The 21,566-nt window shown below is 38.7% G+C and overlaps 1 protein-coding gene across 1 annotated transcript; it reads left to right on the top strand.

Annotated features, from left to right (window-relative positions):
* Nucleotides 1–10,615: 10,615 nt before the first annotated feature.
* LOC123788067 (olfactory receptor 1f45-like) lies at nt 10,616–11,548 on the top strand. Its single transcript, XM_045791153.1, has one exon. The coding sequence runs from the start codon at nt 10,616–10,618 to the stop codon at nt 11,546–11,548; it is 933 nt and encodes a 310-aa protein (XP_045647109.1).
* Nucleotides 11,549–21,566: the final 10,018 nt, after the last annotated feature.

Below are 21,566 nucleotides of genomic sequence, written 5' to 3'. Positions count from 1 at the left end.
ACTTCATCAAGATAAAAAGCTTCTGCACAGCCAAGGAAACAGTCAAAAAAACTAACCTATGATTCAACCAGAACTAATTTATCTCCCATTTCCCAGATACTGTGTCTAGCTGAGGAGGCATTGATTCCATGTCTTTATGGAATTCACCTTATAGAATTGAACATGGTATGCTGCTGCACATATATGCAATTAAGTATAATACAAGTCCAACCATCATGATTTCTCTATAAAGCTTAATATCTATTTTATTCTACATTCTTAACTTTTTAAATGTATTATGCCATTTAGTTCTCCAATTATAACAATCTTGGGTTAAATACTATGATTAACACATTTTATAGATGGAGAGTATAGCTAGTAAATAGGAAAAAAATGATTGAAATTATTTCTAGTCTGACTCTGGAGTCCAAACTCTTGCACGTTTTAGTGTCTTGCTTCTCAGTGCTAATGTCTGTGGCAAGAAGCATATTCACATTAAGGTAGTATATATATGTGGATGCCTACCATATACCAGGCACTGTGCTTTGCTCTACTGGTAAAATGTAAAAGTAAGATATTGTTGATGCCTATACATGGTAGAGACAGACACGTGTTCAATTTAGTGTTAATGAAGTCAGATGGTGATTGCTTCCATGATGCTGGAGCACAGAAGGAAGAAAAATAACCTGTTTCAGGGTGGTCAAGTAGAGTCTTACCCATGATGTGACATGTGTTGAGCCTTAGTGTGTCAGTTCACTTGAACTGGTGAAGAAGGAAAAGTGAGCATTCCACAGGGACAGGCTGTTTACAATAGCGGGCATGCTGGATGTTGGAGTCATGCCAGCCCAACGTTGGAAATGTTTCGTAGTGGTCTCTCTAAATACAGGTTCTGGCTCTTCTTTCCCAGTTGTTTCCATAAAGTCTCTTGGTAAATTCTGTTCCTTGCAGCTATCTGTCATTGTGAAAGCTTTTGAATTCTAGTGCAGATTAGTATTTCCTGGAGCTTTAGAACTCTCTAGAGAAGAGATCCTAGTATTGTTTTATAAAAACAAAACATTCTTTTTTTAAAATTTTTTAAAAATTTTTTATTGTGTTATGTTAGTCACCAAAAGAAAACATTCTAACTGGGCACTACTGGGTATTTACCTCAACGATACAGATGTAGTGAAAAGAAGGGGCACCTGCCCCCTAATGTTTATACCGGCAGTGTCCACAATAGCCAAGCTGTGGAAGGAGCCGAGATGTCCTTCAACAGATGAATGGATAAAGATGTAGTTCAAATATACAATGGACTATTACTCAGTCATCGAAAGGATGAATACCTACTATTTGTATCAACATGGATGGAACTGGAGGGTATTTTCTAAGTGAAATAAGTCAGTCAGAGAAAGGCAATTATCATGTGGTTTCACTCATATGTGGAATATAAGAAACAGCACAGAGAATCATTGGGGAAGGGAGGGAAAACTGAATGGGAAGAAATCGGAGAGGAAGCCAAACCATGAGACACTCTGGACTCCAGGAAACAAACTGAGGGTTGTGGAAACGGAGGTGGGTCGGGGGATGGGGTAACTGGGTGATGGGCACTAGGGAGGGAACCTGATGTGATGAGCACTGGGTGTTATATGCAACTGATGAATTATTGAATGCTACACCAAAAACTAATGTTGGTTAACTGAATTTAAATTAAAAAAAAACAGGTAGTTCTAGTGCAACCAGGTTTAACAATACTGTTATGGGACATCCCTTGTGGCAGCAAAAGGGCAGATGAAATAAGGTATGAAAATACCCAGTTCATTATTTACCCTACGAATGTAAAATTCAGTGAGGTATCGAGCATGATGACAGAACCAAGAAGTTCCTGAATACTTAAGCCTGGTTGAATCCTTTTATATCTTATTCAACTTTTTATTCTTTGTCGGCTGTAATTCACTACCTTTCCATGAAAGCCCTTCTGGACCTGCTACATACTATGTACAGTTTTATCTTTGAATAATGCTTAGTTTGCCTTTACGCATGACTTTCACTTATACTAACAATATTATCAGGGTGAGGCATTCATCACCTCCAGAGAATCTGCTTATATTCTTATCTTTGTGCTTCTACCCCTGTTCAAAAAAGATTAGCAAGTGGATGCTCTGCCCACTGGATTTTTCGTTGTTACTCTTCCTCAGAATCACTCCCGAGTGGGGTGGTATATGACCGTGTACATCCAGGCAGGATACATCCATCCATTTTCAGTTCATTACAATGTATCATGATTTTATCCATGAACCAGGTTCAAGTGTTTTCCACCCCAACAGACCAATGGTATGAGCTGAGTGAAAACAAACCGAAACCAAGGTGCAGAGCGTGGGGATCTGTGCTGACCATCCCTGTTGCTTGTGCTCTCTGGACCTGCTTGAGCCTAATTCGAAATAGAGCATTTCCACTGTTTGTATTATATGTATGTATGCTGGAGAATGGGATTTGGGGGTCATAGTGTCTGTATATTTTTGGCATTGATAGATAACGCCAGAAAGTTAGCTAAAGTGCTTGTTCCCGTTACACCCATTCCTCTAATTTATGAAAAACAGTGGTCCGCTTCTTCAACAACACTTATACTGTCCATCTTCTCCACTGTACACATTCTTACAGGTTTGTAGAAATCGTATGTTGTAGTTTTAATTTCTATTTATCTGATAACTCATGTAGTTTATCTCTTTTGCCTATGCTTATTGATCATTTGGGTATTTTCTCTTCTAACAGACCTGTTCCCAATCTTGGCTGCTGTTTTATTGGGTATTCTCCTTTTTAACATTAATTCGTAAAAATTCTTTATGTATTCTAGATACAAGTCCTTTGCTAAATATACGTATTGAGGATTTTCTTTTTCATTATGTGGCTTGCTTTTTCAATATATTAATGGTCTATTTTGAGTTAATTTTGTGTAATTAACACACAACAAAAGGTTCAACTTCATTCTTTTGCATGTAGATGTTCGGTGTTCCCAGAGCCAATTATTTAAAAGATATTTCTTTCCCCTACTGATCTGTCTTGGCATCTTATAAAAATCCAGCTGGATATAAATTTTAGGGATTACTTCTGGATTTTCAGCTCTGTTCCACTGGTCTACATCTATCTTCATACCTGTGTCATACTATCTTGATTACTGTAGTTTTGTAGTAAGATTTGAAATCAGGACATATGGATCCTGACACTTTGTTCTATTTCTTTGAAATTATTTTTGGGCATTAAAGAGGGCATGTGAATGATGAGCACTGGGTGTTATACTGAACTAATGAATCATTGAACATTATATCAAAAGCCAATGATGTACTTAATTGAAATTAAATTAAAAAAAGAAATTGTTTTTGTTAGTTGGGATACCTTGAATTTCCATATGTAGTTTAAAATGAGCTTGCCAATTTCTGCAAAGAAGACAGTTGTGATTTTGGTAGTAATTATGTGGAATATATAGATCAATTTGGAAAGTATTGTCATCTTGACAATATGAAGTGTTTCAAGCCATGAGCATGAATGTATTTCTATTCATTTACATCTTTAATTTCTTCAAACAATATTTTGTTGTATTCAGACCATGAATTTTCCACTATTTTGATGAATTTATTCTTAAATATGCTATTCTTTTTTATGCTATTGTAAGAATTGCTTCCCTAATTTCATTTTCTTTTTTTTCTTGTTCTTTTTTTTATAATAATTTTTTATTATATTATGTTAGTCACCATACAGTACATCCCTAGTTTTTAATGGAAAGTTCCATGATTCATTACTTGCATATAACACCCAGTGCACCATGCAATATGTGCCCTCCTCACTACCCATCACCGGCCTATCCCATTCCCCCACCTCCCCTCCCCTCTGAAGCCCTCAGATTGTTTCCAGAGTCCATAGTCTCTCATGCTTCATTCCCCCTTCTGTTTACCCCCCTCTTTCTTCTTCTCTTTCTTCTCCTACCGATCTTCCTACTTCTTATGTTCCATAAATGAGTGAAACCATACGATAATTGTCTTTCTCTGCTTGACTTATTTTGCTTAGCATTATCTCCTCCAATCCCATCCATGTTGCAGCAAATGTTGAGAAATCGTTCTTTTTGATGGCTGAGTAATATTCCATTGTATATATGGACCACATTTCATTTTCAAATTGTTTCTTGATAGTGTGAAGAAATACCATCAATTTTTGTATACTGATCTTGTACTTCGCAATCTTTGAACCTATTTATTCATTCATTCTAATAGTTTGTTTTTTGATTCCTTAGTATCTTTTACAGTTAACCCTTGAACACTGCAGATGTTAGAGGCACTGATATCAGTTAGTTGGAAATGATATTACTCTTGAACTTAAGGGGAAGCCTAGATAGAGGTGATGGTTGCACAACACTGTGAATATACTTAATGCCACTGAATTTAAAATGGTTAAATTGGTAAATTTTATGTTTATTTTAGCACAATAAAAATAATCAAGCAATGCAATTTATCCCTGAAGCAAAATAAAAGAAGGATTAATGAAAAGAATCATATGAATCCCAGAAGAACAAAAAATAAAATTGGAAGAGAAATATTTAGAAAAATAATGCAGACAAATTATTCAGAGTTAAATATTAATGACAGGATTTCAAGGGTCTATAGAGTCATATAAGAGTCATAAAAAGGAAAGAAAATGAAAAGTTTGCACAGCCATATGTTTAATAAATTTTAAGAATTTCAAAGTCAAAGAAAAATTCTGAGAGAAAGGGAAGTTTGCCTACAGTAATCATACTCATATCAGACTTCTTAATAACTACATTGGATGTAAAAAAGCAATGGAATTTTTTTAATACATAAAAGGAATACAGCTTTAAAATCAATAACTTATATCCAGCAAAGTTGCCACTCAAATGTAGGAACATATTACAAATATTCTTATGTATCTATTTAAAGATAATTTATATATCTATATAAAACCTCAGAAGGTTTGCCTCACTGAGATTTGTAAAGAAAACACTCAAATTAAAAAATAAGCATTTTTTAAAAAGATGTATTTATTTATTTTAGAGAGAGAGAAAAAGAGAGAGAGCATGTATAAGCAGGGTTGGGTAGGCGGGAAGAATTCTCAAGCAGACTCCCTGCTGAGTGGGGAGCCTGATGCAGGGCTGGATCCCAGGACCCTGTGATCATGACCTGATCCAAAATCCAGTCAGCCACTTAACCAACTGAGCCACCCAGGCACCTTAAAGGATAAACATTTTTAGGAGATGCTGCAAGATGTACGGAAATTAAGGATGGATAAACATCTTGATAAAATTTGGGGTTTTTTTAAGGCTTAAACTAAAGGAAAAATGAGAAAGTATGTCCATTATAAATCAGAATTAAAATTCCTACAAATCATTATCAAAAGACAATCAACAGACGAATGGATAAAGAAGATGTAGTCCATATATACAATGGAATATTACTCAGCCATCAGAAAGAACGATTACCCAACATTTGCAGCAACATGGACGGGACTGGAGGAGATTATGCTAAGTGAAATAAGTCAAGCAGAGAAAGACAACTGTCATATGGTTTCACTCATTTATGGAACATAAGAAATAGGAAGATTGGTAGGAGAAGGAAGGGAAGAATGAAGGGGAGTTAAACAGAAGGGGGAATGAACCACAAGAGACTATGGACTCTGGGAAACAAACTGAGGGCTTCAGAGGGGAGGGGGTGGGGAATTGGGATAGGCCAGTGATGGGTATTAAGAAGGGCATGTATTGCATGGAGCACTGGGTGTTATATGTAAACAATGAATCACGGAACACTACATCAAAAACTAAGGATGTACTGTATGGTGACTAACGAAACATAATAAAATTTTTTTTAAAAAGACAATCATAATGCTAAGTGAAATAAGTCAAGCAGAGAAAGACAATTATCATATGGTTTCTCTCATCTATGGAACACAAGAACTAGGAAGATCGGTAGGAGAAGAAAGGGATAAAGAAAAGGGGGTAATCAGAGGGGGGAGTGAAGCATGAGAGACTATGGACTCTGAGAAACAAACTGAGGGCTTTGGAAGAGAGGGGGGTAGGGGAATGGGATAGGCTGGTGATGGGTAGTAAGCATGTATTTCATGGTGCACTGGGTGTTATACGCAACTAATGAATCATCAAACTTTACATCAATAACGAGGGATGTACTGTATGGTGACTAACATAATAAAAAATATTAAAAAAAAGACAATCAACCCAATAAAAATGGGCAGACTCTTCATAAAAAGAAGGTAGAAAAATGGCCAATAAGCACTAAAAAATGTGCTTAGCATCATTAAGGGTTGGGGAAATGTGAAATAAAAGCACAATGAGCTACCACTTCATACACTTAGGATGGCAAAAATGTGAACTCTAAGATTTCTACTGTGGAGAATATTTTGTTTTCTGACTTACTTACCTTAGAAAATCAAAGTCCATAGAGGATAAGTGAACTTCCCAAAGTCACAGAGCAGTTCATTTGGAGTTTGAGGACTGGGCAACAGACCAAGGTTTTTCCCACAGTGAATACTTCAGAGACTGGTGTTCCCAGATGTCTCTGCAACTTCCAGCAGGGAGTTCTGGGGATTGCTCCAGGAACTGCAGGTAGATAGCTTCTTTTTCCCTGAGTTTCTAGTCAGTTTGGCTGACTCGGGATCTAGGATGGCCTGCTCTCATTTCTCCATCCTTGGAGTAGATGAGGGTTCCATGTCCCAGGAGTCCCTTATGCCTTAAATATAGGGGAAGATGCTGCCTTTTCATCTGGTCATCAAATATGCTTTCTCCGCTCTTGACAAGTGAAAACCTAGAGCAGAAGAATCAAATCTCTACCTTAATGTGAAAAAATGAGGAGCTCTTCTGGGCCCAACTCAGGACTGAAGGTAAGTCATTGGTCATGCTTCCTCCTTCCCCATCAGTCAAGAGAAGCAGAATGCTCCTTTGGAAATTGTTTGAGGGATCCTGTTTTTGGAATCAGTTGTGGTGCTGAACTTGGACAGATTACAGCAGCTCTTTGAGATTCTGTTTACTCATTCATAAAATAAGAGTGGTATAAGATGGCTTAATATCCATTAGTCCCTAAAGGGTGGAGTGGCAGGGTAGCTTTGATCCAGAGGACTATTTCACTGGATTATGAATTTAACCCTCTAGTCCCTGAAACTACATTCCTGAAACCTCCATATGTTCCTGAAAGGGACTTGACATGTGGATGGAGCAGGTCAGGTCATATTGACTGTTTTCAATCACTCATTTGTGGAACATAAGAAATAGCAGGGAGATCGGTAGGAGAAGGAAGGGAAGAATGAAGAGGGGGTTAAACAGAAGGGGGAATGAACCACGAGAGACTATGGACTCTGGGAAACAAACTGAGGGCTTCAGAGGGGAGGGGGGTGGGGGATTGGGATAGGCCGGTGATGGGTTTTAAGGAGGGCACGTATTGCATGGTGCACTGGGTGTTATATGCAAATAATGAATCATGGAGCACTACATCAGAAACTAAGGATATACTGTATGGTGACTAACATAACCTAATAAAAATTATTTTTTAAAAACAAGGAAAAGCAAGAGATTTGGGGGAACATTTCTTAACACACGGAAGGGGCACAAAGGAGCGGATTCAGACCTATGAGAAAATATGTTCCTATTAAATCTGAATTCTAAGCATCAATTTTCTCTGCATTTTAAAATTAAAACCCAACAGTATTTAGTTCAAATGTAAAATATAAACAAATCATGCATTCAGTGCTTGTGAAGATATGCAATCGGTTAGACTTACTAATTCAATATTCACAATACTTTTTAAATTTTTCACAAATGATTTTGAATAACTTCAATGTATTAGAATGTATGCTAGGCAACCTAAGATCTTCACACACCTGTTCCATTAATTGTAATTTACTTAATAGTGTAAAAGGCAATGCTGGTAGCTAACTGATAACATCATACAGTTTCATCACAGCTTAAAAAGCCATTTTACCGTCCATCCATCCACTATCTTATTCAATAGTACATACGAAGTACATACATAAGAAGAAACAAAATGAAGAAAAATGAGTCCCTGGCACTGAGGGACACACCATCTAATGGGACAAGCAACTAAGTATAAGGCAATATGTCAAGCGTTCCAGCAAGACCCAAATACAGGGCTGTGGGAGCACAGAGGGTAAAGCAATGGATTCCAAAAGGAGAATGTAAGTATTGTCCAATGTTGACACCCGAACTCTTGCCAGGTGGAAAGGAGGAGGAGGCATCCAGGAAGGTGAAAGGGCTAAATGCCAAAGTCACGCAGGCAGGATGCGTGAGTTGTCTGAGGACCGTGAGCAGTTTCATAGGTGAGACTGGGGGAGCAGAGCATGACAGGGAAGTGTCACTGGACAGAAGGATGGAGACAGACTCAAGAAGGGCTAATTATATCATGGTAAGAAAGAGCCTGGACATTTTTCTGATGGTGAGAAGGAGACTCGCAACAGCCTATGACATCAATTCAGTTATCTTTCTTCACAGAAGGGGAAACAAAAGTTTGAGAGGTTAAATGAATTATTCGAAGCCATATTACAATGTTTGATAGAGAATGTGAGTCAAAATTTTCTGAGTATAAACTAAATTTTTCCCTTTACGCTATGCAACCTAAATACTCTCCTTGGAGACAAATAAATGAGTCTCATGTAGCACTTTTAAGTATATAGATATAGCGGGGATTCAATTTTGAGAAGTATAGGAAATGCCCTTACGTGGTGTGACACCCTCCCACAGCTTGGACCACTAGCCATAGTGTTAGGCCATCTGTCCTAATAAAGTTGAAACCAAAGGACCTTTTTCTCAAAAGTCAATTGTTTTAGAATATCAGAAGAATTCTGAGAATATTAATTTGTTTTTATAAGTTTTTCATTTGGAATCAATGGAATTGTCTATGATGGGCTGTATGTTTCCAGTAAATAATTAGATTCCTAAAGGTTAATTACCTTTGAGCAAGAAAAGCAAAAACTGGAATACATGTTCCTTTATTTCTGATTCTGACTATAAAGGTGATATGGTTAAATGAATACAATGAATTATATCACTGTACTTCCTGCTATTTGCTAAGCTCCTGAGTCTGGACTTGGTGGCAGCTGAGAGAGAGATACCAGAAAGAAAAGAGTCCAGGCCTCTCAGAATAATAATCATGGTCTGAAGCCATTAGGTTTGCCAAGTATAGAAACTGGATTTTATCTAAGCGTTGGTTAAATTGAAATGGACTGACTCACATCAATAACACTCACAAGAGACAGATGTATAAGCCAAAAATATCAATACCTTCATTTACCATGAGAACTGTAACTGCCAAATTGGATATTTACATTCTCTAAGGCAAAAAATGTGTGAATTAATTTGACTGTGATCATCATTTTACAACGAATATGTATATTAAAACATCACACTGCATACCTTGCATATATACAGTTTTTATCTGTTAATTTTATCTTGATAAAGTTGGAATGAATGAAAAAAATGAATGTACTTATTTTTAAAGATTTTTTAAAATTTATTCATTTGAGAGAGAGAAAGAGGGAACATGGGGGGAGGGGCAGAGGGAGAGGCAGAGAGAATCTTTTTTTTTTTAATTTTAGTTCCTAGAGTTTTATTTTATTTTTTTATAGTAATATTTTTTTATTATATTATGTTAGTCACCATACAGTACATCCCTGGTTTTTGATGTAAAGTTCCATGATTCATTAGTTGCGTATAACACCCAGCGCACCATGCAATATGTGCCCTCCTTACTACCCATCACCAGTCTATCCCATTCCCCCACCCCCCTCCCCTCTGAAGCCCTCAGTTTGTTTCTCAGAGTCCATAGTCTCTCATGCTTCATTCCACCCTTTCTTTATCCCTTTCTTCTCCTACCGATCTTCCTAGTTCTTATGTTCCATAGATGAGAGAAACCGTATAATTGTCTTTCTCTGCCTGACTTATTTCACTTAGCATTATCTCCTCCAGTGAGGCAGAAAGAATCTTAAGCAGGCTCCACGCCCAGTGGGAGCCGGACATGGGGCTGGATCCCATGACCCTGAGATCATGACCTGAGCAAAAATCAAGAGTTGGAGGCTTAACTAACTGAGCCACCCAGGCGCCCCAAAGAACTGGGAACTTTAAAAAAACGGACCTGGATGGAGTAAATTTAATTTTATCAAAAATGGAATTATAAATATATATGTTGTTCTCAAATTTTACCGTAAAAAATCTTAAACTGATTACATAATTATTTATAATTATATATAATTATATATTATTAATTATTTTCATTTCACTTTAATTTTTAAATGTAATTAAAACATTATTTACTTAATTATATTATTCTTCAGTGAAAAAAACAGATGGGATCTGTGGGATCAGAGCACACTTGTACTGCCCTGTGTCATGGGGACAGCTGGAATAGTTTGAAGGAGACTTGGATAGCTGGTCAGGTGCTGACGTCAATCTATAACTTTACAGAGATGGATCCAAATGGTCTTTTTTAACACACCCAATTATAAATTTGAGCTTTGCCAAAACAGAACTGTCTAAACCACATGATGTTTCTAATATGAATATGAAATACTTTCAACACAGCATTATTATCCTTTTTTCTACTTATAATAAAAATTTGTTTCATACAGAATTCCAGACATGGACAGAAGAAACCAGACCAGCATCTATGAATTTCTTCTCGTGGGCCTCTCTGAGCGGCCAGAGCAGCAGCCTCTCCAGTTCGGGCTCTTTCTGGCCATGTACCTGGTCACCACTGTGGGGAACCTGCTCATCATCCTGGCCATTACCTCTGACCTACACCTCCACACCCCCATGTACCTCTTCCTAGCTAACCTGTCCTTTTCTGACATTGGTTTTGTCTCCACAATAATTCCCAAGATGCTAGATAATATTGGCTCAGGAAGTAAACTGATTTCTTATGATGGGTGTCTGACACAGCTTTATTTCTTTGGCCTATTTGCAGATCTGGACAACTTTCTCCTGGCTGTGATGGCACTTGACCGCTATGTGGCCATCAGCCACCCCCTCCATTATGCCATGACCATGAACTTCCGACGGTGTATCCTGTTGGTGACTGGGTCATGGGTGGTCACTACCTTCCATGCCCTAGTGCATACCCTCCTGGTGATGAGGCTTTCTTTCTGTGGCCCCAATATCATCCCCCATTTCTTCTGTGATCTGGTCCCACTCCTGAATCTGGCTTGCTCCAGTACTTATGTCAATGACCTAGTGCTCATCCTTGTGGCAGGAACATTGCTGATTGGACCCTTCATCTGCATCCTTACATCTTACTTCTATATTGCTTTGGCTATCCTAAGAATCAATTCCACAAAGGGTAAGCAAAGGGCCTTCTCCAACTGCACCTCCCACCTCTCTGTGGTCTCTCTATTTTATAGCACAGCTATTGGGGTCTATTTATGTCCTCCATCATCCCCCTCAGGTGGAAAGGACAGAGTCTTCTCAATAATGTACACGGTGGTGACCCCCATGTTGAACCCCTTCATCTACAGCCTAAGAAACAGGGATATGAAGGGGGCTCTGGGAAAACTACTCAGAAGAAAAACGCTCTAACATTCTTTCCCAGGACCTTACAGTCTTGACTCCAGGACTCAGAGCTGGGAGTTGAAATTGGCCTCCTGAGAGCCTAACCACTGTAGTTTCCCTGAACTTGAGACTTCTTTTTTCTTATGTTTATATTTCAAAGTACAGATAGACATCTGAGGACAGGGAGGGATCGGTGATAACAGCAACCTCAGATCATCTCTGTGAAATGCCCACACTCCGAGTAGTTTACTACCCACTCTCAAAATGGCTCTTGTTATTTTTACTGGTCTCAAAGCAAAGCCGGTGGGTGGGGGGCTTGTATACATATAAAATGAAAATGAAAGTCCAAACTTTTGTTCAGCTCAAGTTATAACAGAACTATAGAAGATGTCCTTGGCCCAAGAATATAGGACTCATAATGTCTGGTAGCAAGAAATACAAAGGAAGTAGCCTGATACTTTATATTTAAACAGGCAGTGTTCTATCGAAATGTCAGAATGGGGTGTTAGTTTAAGCCCTGGGTTCCAGGGTTGGCTTTGCCAGAAATGAACTGTGTGACAGCTGGATAATCACTTGATTGTCTCTGAACCTTGGTTTCCTGAAACTTTTATAAAATAAGGTGACTGGGTGGGAAAGAATAGGGAAGTGTGTAACTCCATTGCCCCGAGTGATCCAAGGATAGATTGTCTGGGCTCCACTCAAGTCTCATCTCCTACAACTTCTCAAGGAATTAGGGCAATTATTCAGCTTTAGACCACAGCCTTGAGATGACACCCAAAGTTTCCATCAATTACCTAGGTTTTCCAGGGAAAACAGTTTTACAGGAAAGAAGTGACATAGCATGCTGTTTGACTCAGCTGAATCTCATTTACATGGTCAAGATAATGCAAACACTGAATACTGATCTTACTAAAATTCTCACATAAACATAAGGAGTGGGGCAAGAGGGCAAAAGGTCTGAGGTGGCAAGCTCTCTGAAAGAGAGCTCAGTCCTCACCTCCCATAATGGAATGTCAATCCTAAAACAATAATGAAGCAGCAGCAAAATAATCATGTCATTGGGAATTATGGAGAATCACTGAAAGAGCTGCAAGGAAGTTTCAAGAAAAGAGAAAATGAAAAGGAAGTCACAGTGTGAGTGTGGTAATTATTATATTTCATAATGATACTTTAATTTTAACTCTTTAATCTATGTGCAAGAATAACACGGTAACACTAAGGAGGGCACATGATGTGATGAGTACTGGGTGTTATATGCAGTTGATGAATTATTGAACACTACATCTGAAACTAATGATGTACTATATGTTGGCTAATTGAATTTAAGTTAAGAAAATAACACTGTAGGAGAAGAAAGGGATAAAGAAAGGGGGGTAATCAGAAGAGGAATGAAGCATGAGAGACTATGGACTCTGAGAAACAAACTGAGGGCTTCAGAGGGGGGGTGTGGGAGAATGGGATAGACTGGTGATGGGTGGTGGGGAGGACATGTATTGCATGGTGCACTGGGTGTTGTGCGCAACTAATGAATCATCAAGCTTTACATCAAAAACCAGGGATGTACTGTATGGTGACTAACATAATATAATAAAAAATATTTAAAAAATTAAAAAAATAAAAATAAAAAAATTAAAGGGTGAAAAAAATAACACTGTAAGAATAACAGCCAAATAAATTAAAAAGAAATTTTAAGAGCCAAAAAAATAAAATAAAGTAATTGAATTATATGTTAGTCTAAGACCCTACATGCATATACCCCAGTTCCAATAATATTCAGTGTTATAGTGACAAGAACTAAAGACTTGAAGTCAGAAGTTACAAATCAGGACCAAAAACCCTCCACTCTCACACTATATAATTTGGGGAAGATTCTTCCTCTTTGAGGTCTGGCTTCTTTATCTATAAAATTGGAAAAACAACTACATCATAGGAGTAATGAATAATAAGTAATACATAAGCTTACCTGGGTCACAGTAAGTGCTCCATAATGTTTATGGAATCTAAAGCTTCAGTTCTGTTATTTATCTTAACCAATATTAAGACTTCCCTCTCTCTGTTGGGACAACCCTCAATCACTCCCTCTCTGGAAGCCCTGTTTCCAGTCTTCTTATCATTTATGAAGGATCTTCTAGGTGATTTCTTTCTCTGGTAAATATTTTGGAGGTCTCTAAATATGGAGGTAGAAACTGTGTTAAGAAGAATTCTTCCAGTGATTATTTAATTCCTCCATATTTGCTTTACATGGGTCACCAGAGGTTGATTTAATGTAGGTGGAAGAGTGTGCTAGTGTTGGGAGGAATATTTCTTTACCCAGCTTGACCTGTACCTCCAAGTGGAGGAGATTCAATTCCTGTAACAACTGCCCTAGTTTGCTCCCTTATTCTGCCCCAGAACAGAAATTTGGGCACACTCAGCCCAGGCCATCCCTGTTTCTTATTGAGAACCAGCCTGTTCACAGGGAGCATGTGCTCTGATATGTACCTCCAAGGGCAAAGTGGCCACTCATACACACCTGAGAACCCTCCCTAATCCAGCAGTAGTTGCCTCTGGGGTTGGTCAGAAAAACACTTAGGTTCTCACCTCAAGTCATATGTCTGACCTAGACATCACCAGGAGTAAAGTGGTGATTTGGCCCCATCTTTTGTTTGTTCTTGTCTTATTCAGTAGTTATTTAGAACCCAACTGGGAAAGTGGGTGTTGTTTATTGAGCTCCCTCAAACACCCCCAACAATCTGAAAATCATAGCCCCAGCACATATCTAGAGTCTGGGAGACTCTGGAGTAAGTTATTTAGTATCTCTGAGTCTCCTTGTTTGTAACAATGAGGTAACAATATAAGTTTTTATAATTTTGAAAAGAAGTAAATAACTGAGCAACTATAATTGAAGTGCTTATCATGAGCCCTGACATGTAGAAGGGACTCTTGTTATACAGCTGCTCTTGTTTTCATAGTTGCTCTTCTCATTGTTATAGGTCTTGTGAGCCTGACCCCTCCCTGCTGAGTAATCAGGCAACCAATTTAATGGTTGTAGTTCTTCACATTTACTAAAAATAAGACATACAGAATTTGGTAAGCATACTTTAGGCCATTTTATTGCCAATAAGTATCTACCATGAAATGAGAGATTTGAAATGTCCTGGCCCAGTGCTTAATAAGAGAGGTGGGCCTTTACAAGGTGTTTTTAAGCCATAATATTGGAATCTATCTTGGTTTGGTTTCACTGAGAAACAGGTCCTGAGACAAGAGTTTGAATACAAGCAGTTCCTTTGGGAGGTGACCCTTGGAAACACCAGGAGGGAGTGGGGAACCAAGACAGAAAAGGGAAGGGAGGCAATAAAGGGACACTACCATGTGAGTTACCCCTGTGCATAACTGACCCTTACTATGGCTGGGGAACTCCAGAACCAGTGAAGAACACATATCTCTAAGATATCCCACCGAAGGATCTAAGTTACCCCACCCAACTTCCACCAGCTGAGACTGAAGGCTGCTCCTTGGGAGCAATAATTCCTCAACACTTTTCTGCTACATCTGTCTATCTGGAACTCATGGGACTCCCTGGGACACCTCCAGCTGCCAGAAATAGCTCTCAGACACAGATGGATATGCTGCTATCTGAAAGTATGTGGGGAAAAGTCACATACTTCCTGTCAGTGTCATGACTGTGATAAGACTTGAGGGTACGTGGACAAGGCAACAACAGTGTCTATTACTGTTTACCCCTTGCACCGCTCAGACCCTCTCGCACCCTACATTAAGTTCACTACACCCTGTCACTGCTTCTTTAAAGTGGTGGCTGAGTGTCATTTTTCTTTTTAAAAAAAGACAATAGGAGGGTTAGTAGGACAAGCTATAGTCTCCACTGCTACAGTTTGCCTCAAGATTGTAATTAACATGTCATCTCCTCCACCAGATCTCCCTTCTACTTGTTCAGTGCTTCTACTGGTCTGGGTTGGTTGTCCAATGGTGTCTTTCAGGTCCAATTTCAGGTTCTCTGACTCTGTTTGCCATGCCCTTGTTAGCTGTGCTTGGTGCAGGTCTCTCTTGTTGCAGAACATTATTACAATTTAAAGGTCTTTGTACAATTACTTGACGGAGGAAATCTGTGGATTGAAGTAGATCTAAATTCCAGTAATGCTGGGGGGACCCAATTAAAAGAGTTGTTTCTCTTATCTTCGCAGTATAAATAACATCTTCCGTAAGCATTTCAAGCAGAGGTTGTGTGGAGAAGACACCCCTGGAACCCTCAGCTGAGTGTCACAAGCATAGGAGCTTTATTACCAATTATGTCATACTGTTTATAGAATTTATCTAACAACAATTCACTCTTAGTGATGCCCTGCTTTCTTCTTCTATAATATTTACTTTATCACTATGAAACTCTGTACCTGTGCTATATCACAGCTTTGGGTCCTTAGTGAACAATCAAAATCAGGGTTCTCTGCCCACACTACCCATTATAGTCTAACTCATTCCAACCATTCATGGAAGCATCTGCTGTTGTCCCAGTGAATCCCACGAGTTCCAGACATATACCTCCTGCGCCTCATTAAATAGCAGCAATCCTATCTTTTTGTAATAATTTGGATCAAGCACTGCTATAGTCTCAATGTTTGTGCCTCCCCCAAAATTCCTTCTGCCTAAAATGCTTTCTCCTCCTCTTCTTCTCCCTAACACTCACTTATTCCTTAGACTGCAGCTGAAGCATCATTTCCTCAGGAAGGTTAGGTTAGATCTTCATGATTTACATTTCCCAAGCTCCCTGTGTTTCTCTTTCAATGCACTTATCTCCATGATACTTTAACAAGTAATTGCCTAAGAAAGTACTTTACTTATTCTTCCATTCATTCTATAAATATGTACTAAGTTCCTATTAGGTGCCTGACACTCGATACTGGGGCTACCATACACCTTGCCCCTCACTTCATGAAGCTTGTAGTCTAGTGTATAACATCTCTTATGCTTTATTGTAAGTTCTATGAAAGGAGGAGCTCTGTCTTATCCACTACCATATCCCATAGGATTTAGTTAAATAAAAGAATGAAGAAATCAATATAGAAATTAATGAATAAGTGAGTGAGTTCTATTTCGAATGTCTATGTAAATTTTTTTGAAATTTTAAAAAATTTATTTTAATTTCTAATTTTCGTTTTTACAGTTTGATGATGTCTCACAAGGCAAACCCTAAGGATCTACCACCTGTTCAGGAAATAGACCATTGCCAGCTTTCCAGAAACAGCCTTTGTGCCTCTGTCAAATTGCAGCTCCTCTCTCCTCCATGAATGTACCACTATTCCTATGTTTTATGTTAACTACTTCTTTGATTTCCCTTTTAATTTTACCACATACACATCTGTGCCCAAACAGTATAATTTAATTTTTCCCATTTAAAATTATTTACTGTTTATTTTTTCCAGCTTTATTGAGATACAATGGACCTGTAACACTGTGTAAGTTTAAGGTGTAGAACTTGATGACTTGGTATACATATATATTGTGAAATGATTACAACAGTAAGATTGGTTTACATATCCATTATCTCATAGTTACCGTGTGTGTGTGTGTGTGTGTGTGTGTGAGAGAGAGAGAGAGACAGAGAGAGAGAGAGAGAGAACATTTAAGATCTATGCTCTTAGCAACTCTAAAATATACAACAGTATACTCAGTATTGTTAGATACAGTCACCATGCTGTACATTACACCCCTAGAACTTACACATCTTAATAACTGGAAGGGTGTACTTTTGACCAACCTCTCCCCATTCACCCACTTCCCACCCCTGTCCCTGGAAACCATCTACTCTTGGTTTCTATGAGTTTGGCTTTTTTAGATTCCATATATAAGTAAGATCATATAGTATTTGTCTTCTCTATCTGACTTTGTTCACTCAGCACAATAGCCTCAAGCTTTATCTCATGTTGTCACAAATGGAAGGATTTCCTTCTTTTGTATAGCTAAGTAATATTCCACTGGGTGTATATATACCACATTTTTTTACCCATTTGTCTGTCGACAGCATTTAGGTTGTTTTCATATCTTGGTTATGGTGATTAATGCTGCAATGAATGTGGGGGTAGCTCATACGGTCACTGGGAGGATTAAATGACATAAAAGCATCTGAGCACTTAAACAGAATGTCTGACTCATAGTAAACACACAACATGTGTAACCTATTATGCTTGCCAACTACACGCATTCAATGACATCTGTGTCTACGTGAGTTTCAGATGTTTGCGAGCAGACTGACATGAGAGCTGATAAGAATGTTCCATTTCTCTTTCTAGGGAAATGAATGATTCGTGTTCTCAGAATGAAGAGAGCATAAGTAAAAGGGAAAATGTCCGTCCAAGCTGCATACTGAGAACAGAGTTATGAGTTAGATCAAGAAGGAAACACAACAGAATTATTTCTTAAGCACATTATAACCCCTGCAAAGTAATAATAAAAACACAACAACCACAGAGAAAAAAATGGGGATGGATTTATTTGGAAAATTCAAAGAAGGGAAACACTAAAATGGTCAAAAATACAAAAAATTTCCCCTAGCAACTAGGAAAAATAAAGTAAAACTATAATAAAGTATTGTGGGTTTTTTTTTCTGTCATCAGACTGAGAAACAGAAAAGTTTGCAAACAGTGCTGTTAGGCTGTGTGGAAAAGAACACTCTCATATGCTTTTGGAGGCTGTATAAATTGACTCCAATTTTTTGGAGGATAATCTGATGGTGCCAACTGAAATTAAAAATGCACGTATACTTTCATATAGCATTTCCATTTCTAGAAAAATATGTGTACACAAAGATATCTGTAAAAGAATATCCATGTAGCATTGCTTTTGTGATAGCCCTCCAAAAAGGAGATACATGGCATGAGAAAGGAATGTCTTTAACTTGTGAAACATCCGATAATCTATTAAACACTTTTAAAATAACAAGTTAGGTCTGATGGTGACATAGGAGATCTGTGATATATTTTTTTATATTTTTTATTATATTATGTTAGTCACCATACAGTACACCCCTAGTTTTTGATGTAAAGTTCCAAGATTCATTACTTGCGTACAACACCCAGTGATCTGTGATATATTGATGAGAAGCAAAGAAAGATCCAGAACAAATGACCCTATTTTTTGTAAAAACAAAATTGTACATATACATATATGCATAGAAAAGTGTCTGGGTGAGTACATGTCAAAACATTAACAGTGATTACTCCTGGAGAGGAATGGGGAAGATGGGAAACAGACTCTCACTTTTCACTTGATGCATGTTTCACTACTAAATATTTTTATTTTTTATTTTTTTATAATAATATTTTTTATTATATTATGTTAGTCACCATACAGTACATCCCTGGCTTTCGATGGGGGTGGGGGAATGGGATAGGCTGCAGATGGGTAGTAAGGAGGGCACGTATTGCATGGTGCACTGGGTGTGATACGCAACTAATGAATCACTACTAAATATTTTTAAATAAGGGTGTATCACTTAAATGAAATGTAAAAATAAGAGGCTACATCTTCAAGGACTTCTCAGAGTCAAATTTTGGAGCACATGTCAGAGAACCCCATTTCCAGGCTGATCTCCCAGGTCCTGACCACTCCCAGGATCACCTGCCAAGCCACAGGCAGTCGCTAATGCTAATATTGGAAGCACTGCTTTCTGGGCCCCACTCTCCAGGGACAGCCTCCAATTTGGACAATGACACGCTTGGGGCTCTGTGCTAGTGAGAACCATAGAATCTTGCAGAAGCATGTGATAAAATCTCCCAGTGCCCTTCCCCGGCATGCCTTCCTGACTCTGACTAGCAGAAGCACCCCCATTAGTCTGGCTGCCCTTCCCCTTCAACTCCTTCCTGATGCCTTCCTTTCTGCTATGCTGGGCAACTTCCTCTGTCTTCTTGAGTGGATAGCTCTATGCTACCATCAAAAGAAGACATGATGACATGTGCTGCCTGAGGGAGCAAGAAAGTGCCCAGCCCAGCCCATTCCAGCCCCTTCGGAGGTTCACAATAAGGTGAGTCTCCGCACTCAGGACTGCACACCCACACAGCAGTTTCTGAGCCACTCGGGTAATTCCCCCACAAGAACTGCTCTCTGCAATTTCCAGAGGGATAGCCATCTTTCTCAAATTGGATCCTTTGCAGAGTATTGTGCATTTTGTGAAGTCTGTCTTTGACTCCCTAAGTTTTCTTCTCTTTTTTATTTTCTTTCTCTTCATAGTGCCTCTTCCTTATGCCACCCTCAGACATGCTATGTCTTCAAGGACTTTCCCCTCCCCCTTATTAAAACCTAGCCACAAAAAATTCCAAAAAACAAAGAACAAACAAACTGAATGATTCAAACAGTCAAGCATGTTACCTTTCAGGGAAATTTTCCTGAGTCAAAGAGAAAATATCTGATGGAATTACAGAAAGCTTCAATCACTTGGGGAGGCATTACGGGTAATTCGCATTGGATGATTCTAAAATGAACCCCTGGACATAGTTATCAACTTTGTCTTTCTTAAAAGCTGATCCAGACTTTTCTTTCCACTTCTACGAATTAGTGATCAAACTGAGAAACCCAGAGAATAAACCAAGTCGTGTTATCCAAGTGCCTCTTCTGTTTAATAAAGGTCATTTTGGAAAGCGAGGCAAATCTATAATCAGAGAAGTCTGTGGATCTGACTACCAGGAGTTGTGGGGACCTATTCTGTGATAGGGAAGCCAAGTCCTACAGGAATTTAAAACAAACAACTTTGCACTGTTTCATAGACTTGTTAGAGAGGCTTTAAGTACACGGTCTCTCTCTTTTTTACAAAGTTTCTTGTATTGAAAGCAGGGATTCTTCTTCACATTTCCCAGATGAAGAAACTGAGGCTCCCAAGAATGAAGTGATTTTCCTAAGGCCCCCAAGAAAAGTTTCATGGCAATCTGAGACCAAAGCCCAAAACTCACCATTCTTGGATTAAGATTATTCTCACATACCACACTACTTTTTCTCTGTCCACATTCTTATATAATGATTCTTCTCTAGTACTTCCCCATTCTTGACTTCCCACCCCTTGCCTCACACCACATTATTCTCCTTTGCCCACAAGGAGCTGATATGCTGCACTATCTGTCAGGTAGGATAATCTCCACCAGCTGTGAGGGACATGAGGAAGACTCTAAGGTTCTAGACAGCCCGCCCTCCAACCACTTCTGGGGCTTTCTCCAGTCTTAAAAGCAGCTTTATCACAGGAGCTTGATGGGCATTGCCCCAGGTAGCAGCCATAAGCTGCAAACTGTCTGGGAGAGGCCATTCCCTTCTTACAACTTCCCTAAGAACTAAGGGGAGATATCTCATATTTCCTAAATAAACTCAGAGCCCTATGCTTTGATTTGGAGGTTCCAATTATAATGACAGACTAGTAAGGGGAAGGAAGCACAGGACAAGAATAAAACATAGGTGCTAAATTGGTGAGCTAGGACAGAAAGAGCATCACTTCTGAGTTAGCTCTACGATCCAACCCTATGCTCTGTGGCCCTGAGGAAGTTAATCCATCCCTCTGATTCTCAATTTAATGATCTGAAAATGGGAATGATAATATCTACTCTCTAATTCTATCATGAGAATTAAACTAGAAAAAAAAACATAATAGGCACTTATCACTGGCCAAAGGAACAAGATAGCACAGTGGAAAAGGAAGAAACAAAGAGGAAGGTAGGAACTGGAATAGTTAGGGAATGCTTAAGGGATGGCATAGGCCAGTGGTTAAGAGCACGGACATTGAGGAGCATCTGGGTGGCTCAGTGGGTTGAGTGTCTGACTCTTGGTTTTGGCTCAGGGTCACGGTCTCATGGGTGGTGAGATTGAGCCCCGTGTCATGCTCTGCACTCAACTGGGAGTCTGCTTAAAGATTCTCTCCCTCTGCCCCTACCCCCACTCTCTCTCACTCTCATGCTCCCTCTCTCTCTCTCTCTCAAATAAATAAATAAATAAATAAATAAATAAATAAATCTTTTTTTAAAAAGAGCATAGACACTGTGGTTAGATGAAACTGAATGCAAATTCCAGTTCTACT

The sequence above is a fragment of the Ursus americanus genome, chromosome 18 (genome assembly GCF_024610735.1).
Source record: "Ursus americanus isolate L20-20 chromosome 18, mUrsAme1.1.p, whole genome shotgun sequence".
Taxonomy (NCBI): domain Eukaryota; kingdom Metazoa; phylum Chordata; class Mammalia; order Carnivora; family Ursidae; genus Ursus; species Ursus americanus.
Note: the sequence above shows the minus strand (reverse complement) of the source record. Positions and strands in the feature narration are given on the sequence as shown.

Excerpts from the sequence above, each read along its gene's own strand:
- LOC123788067 (XM_045791153.1), top strand. The coding sequence starts at position 10,616 with ATGGACAGAAGAAACCAGACCAGCATCTATGAATTTCTTCTCGTGGGC.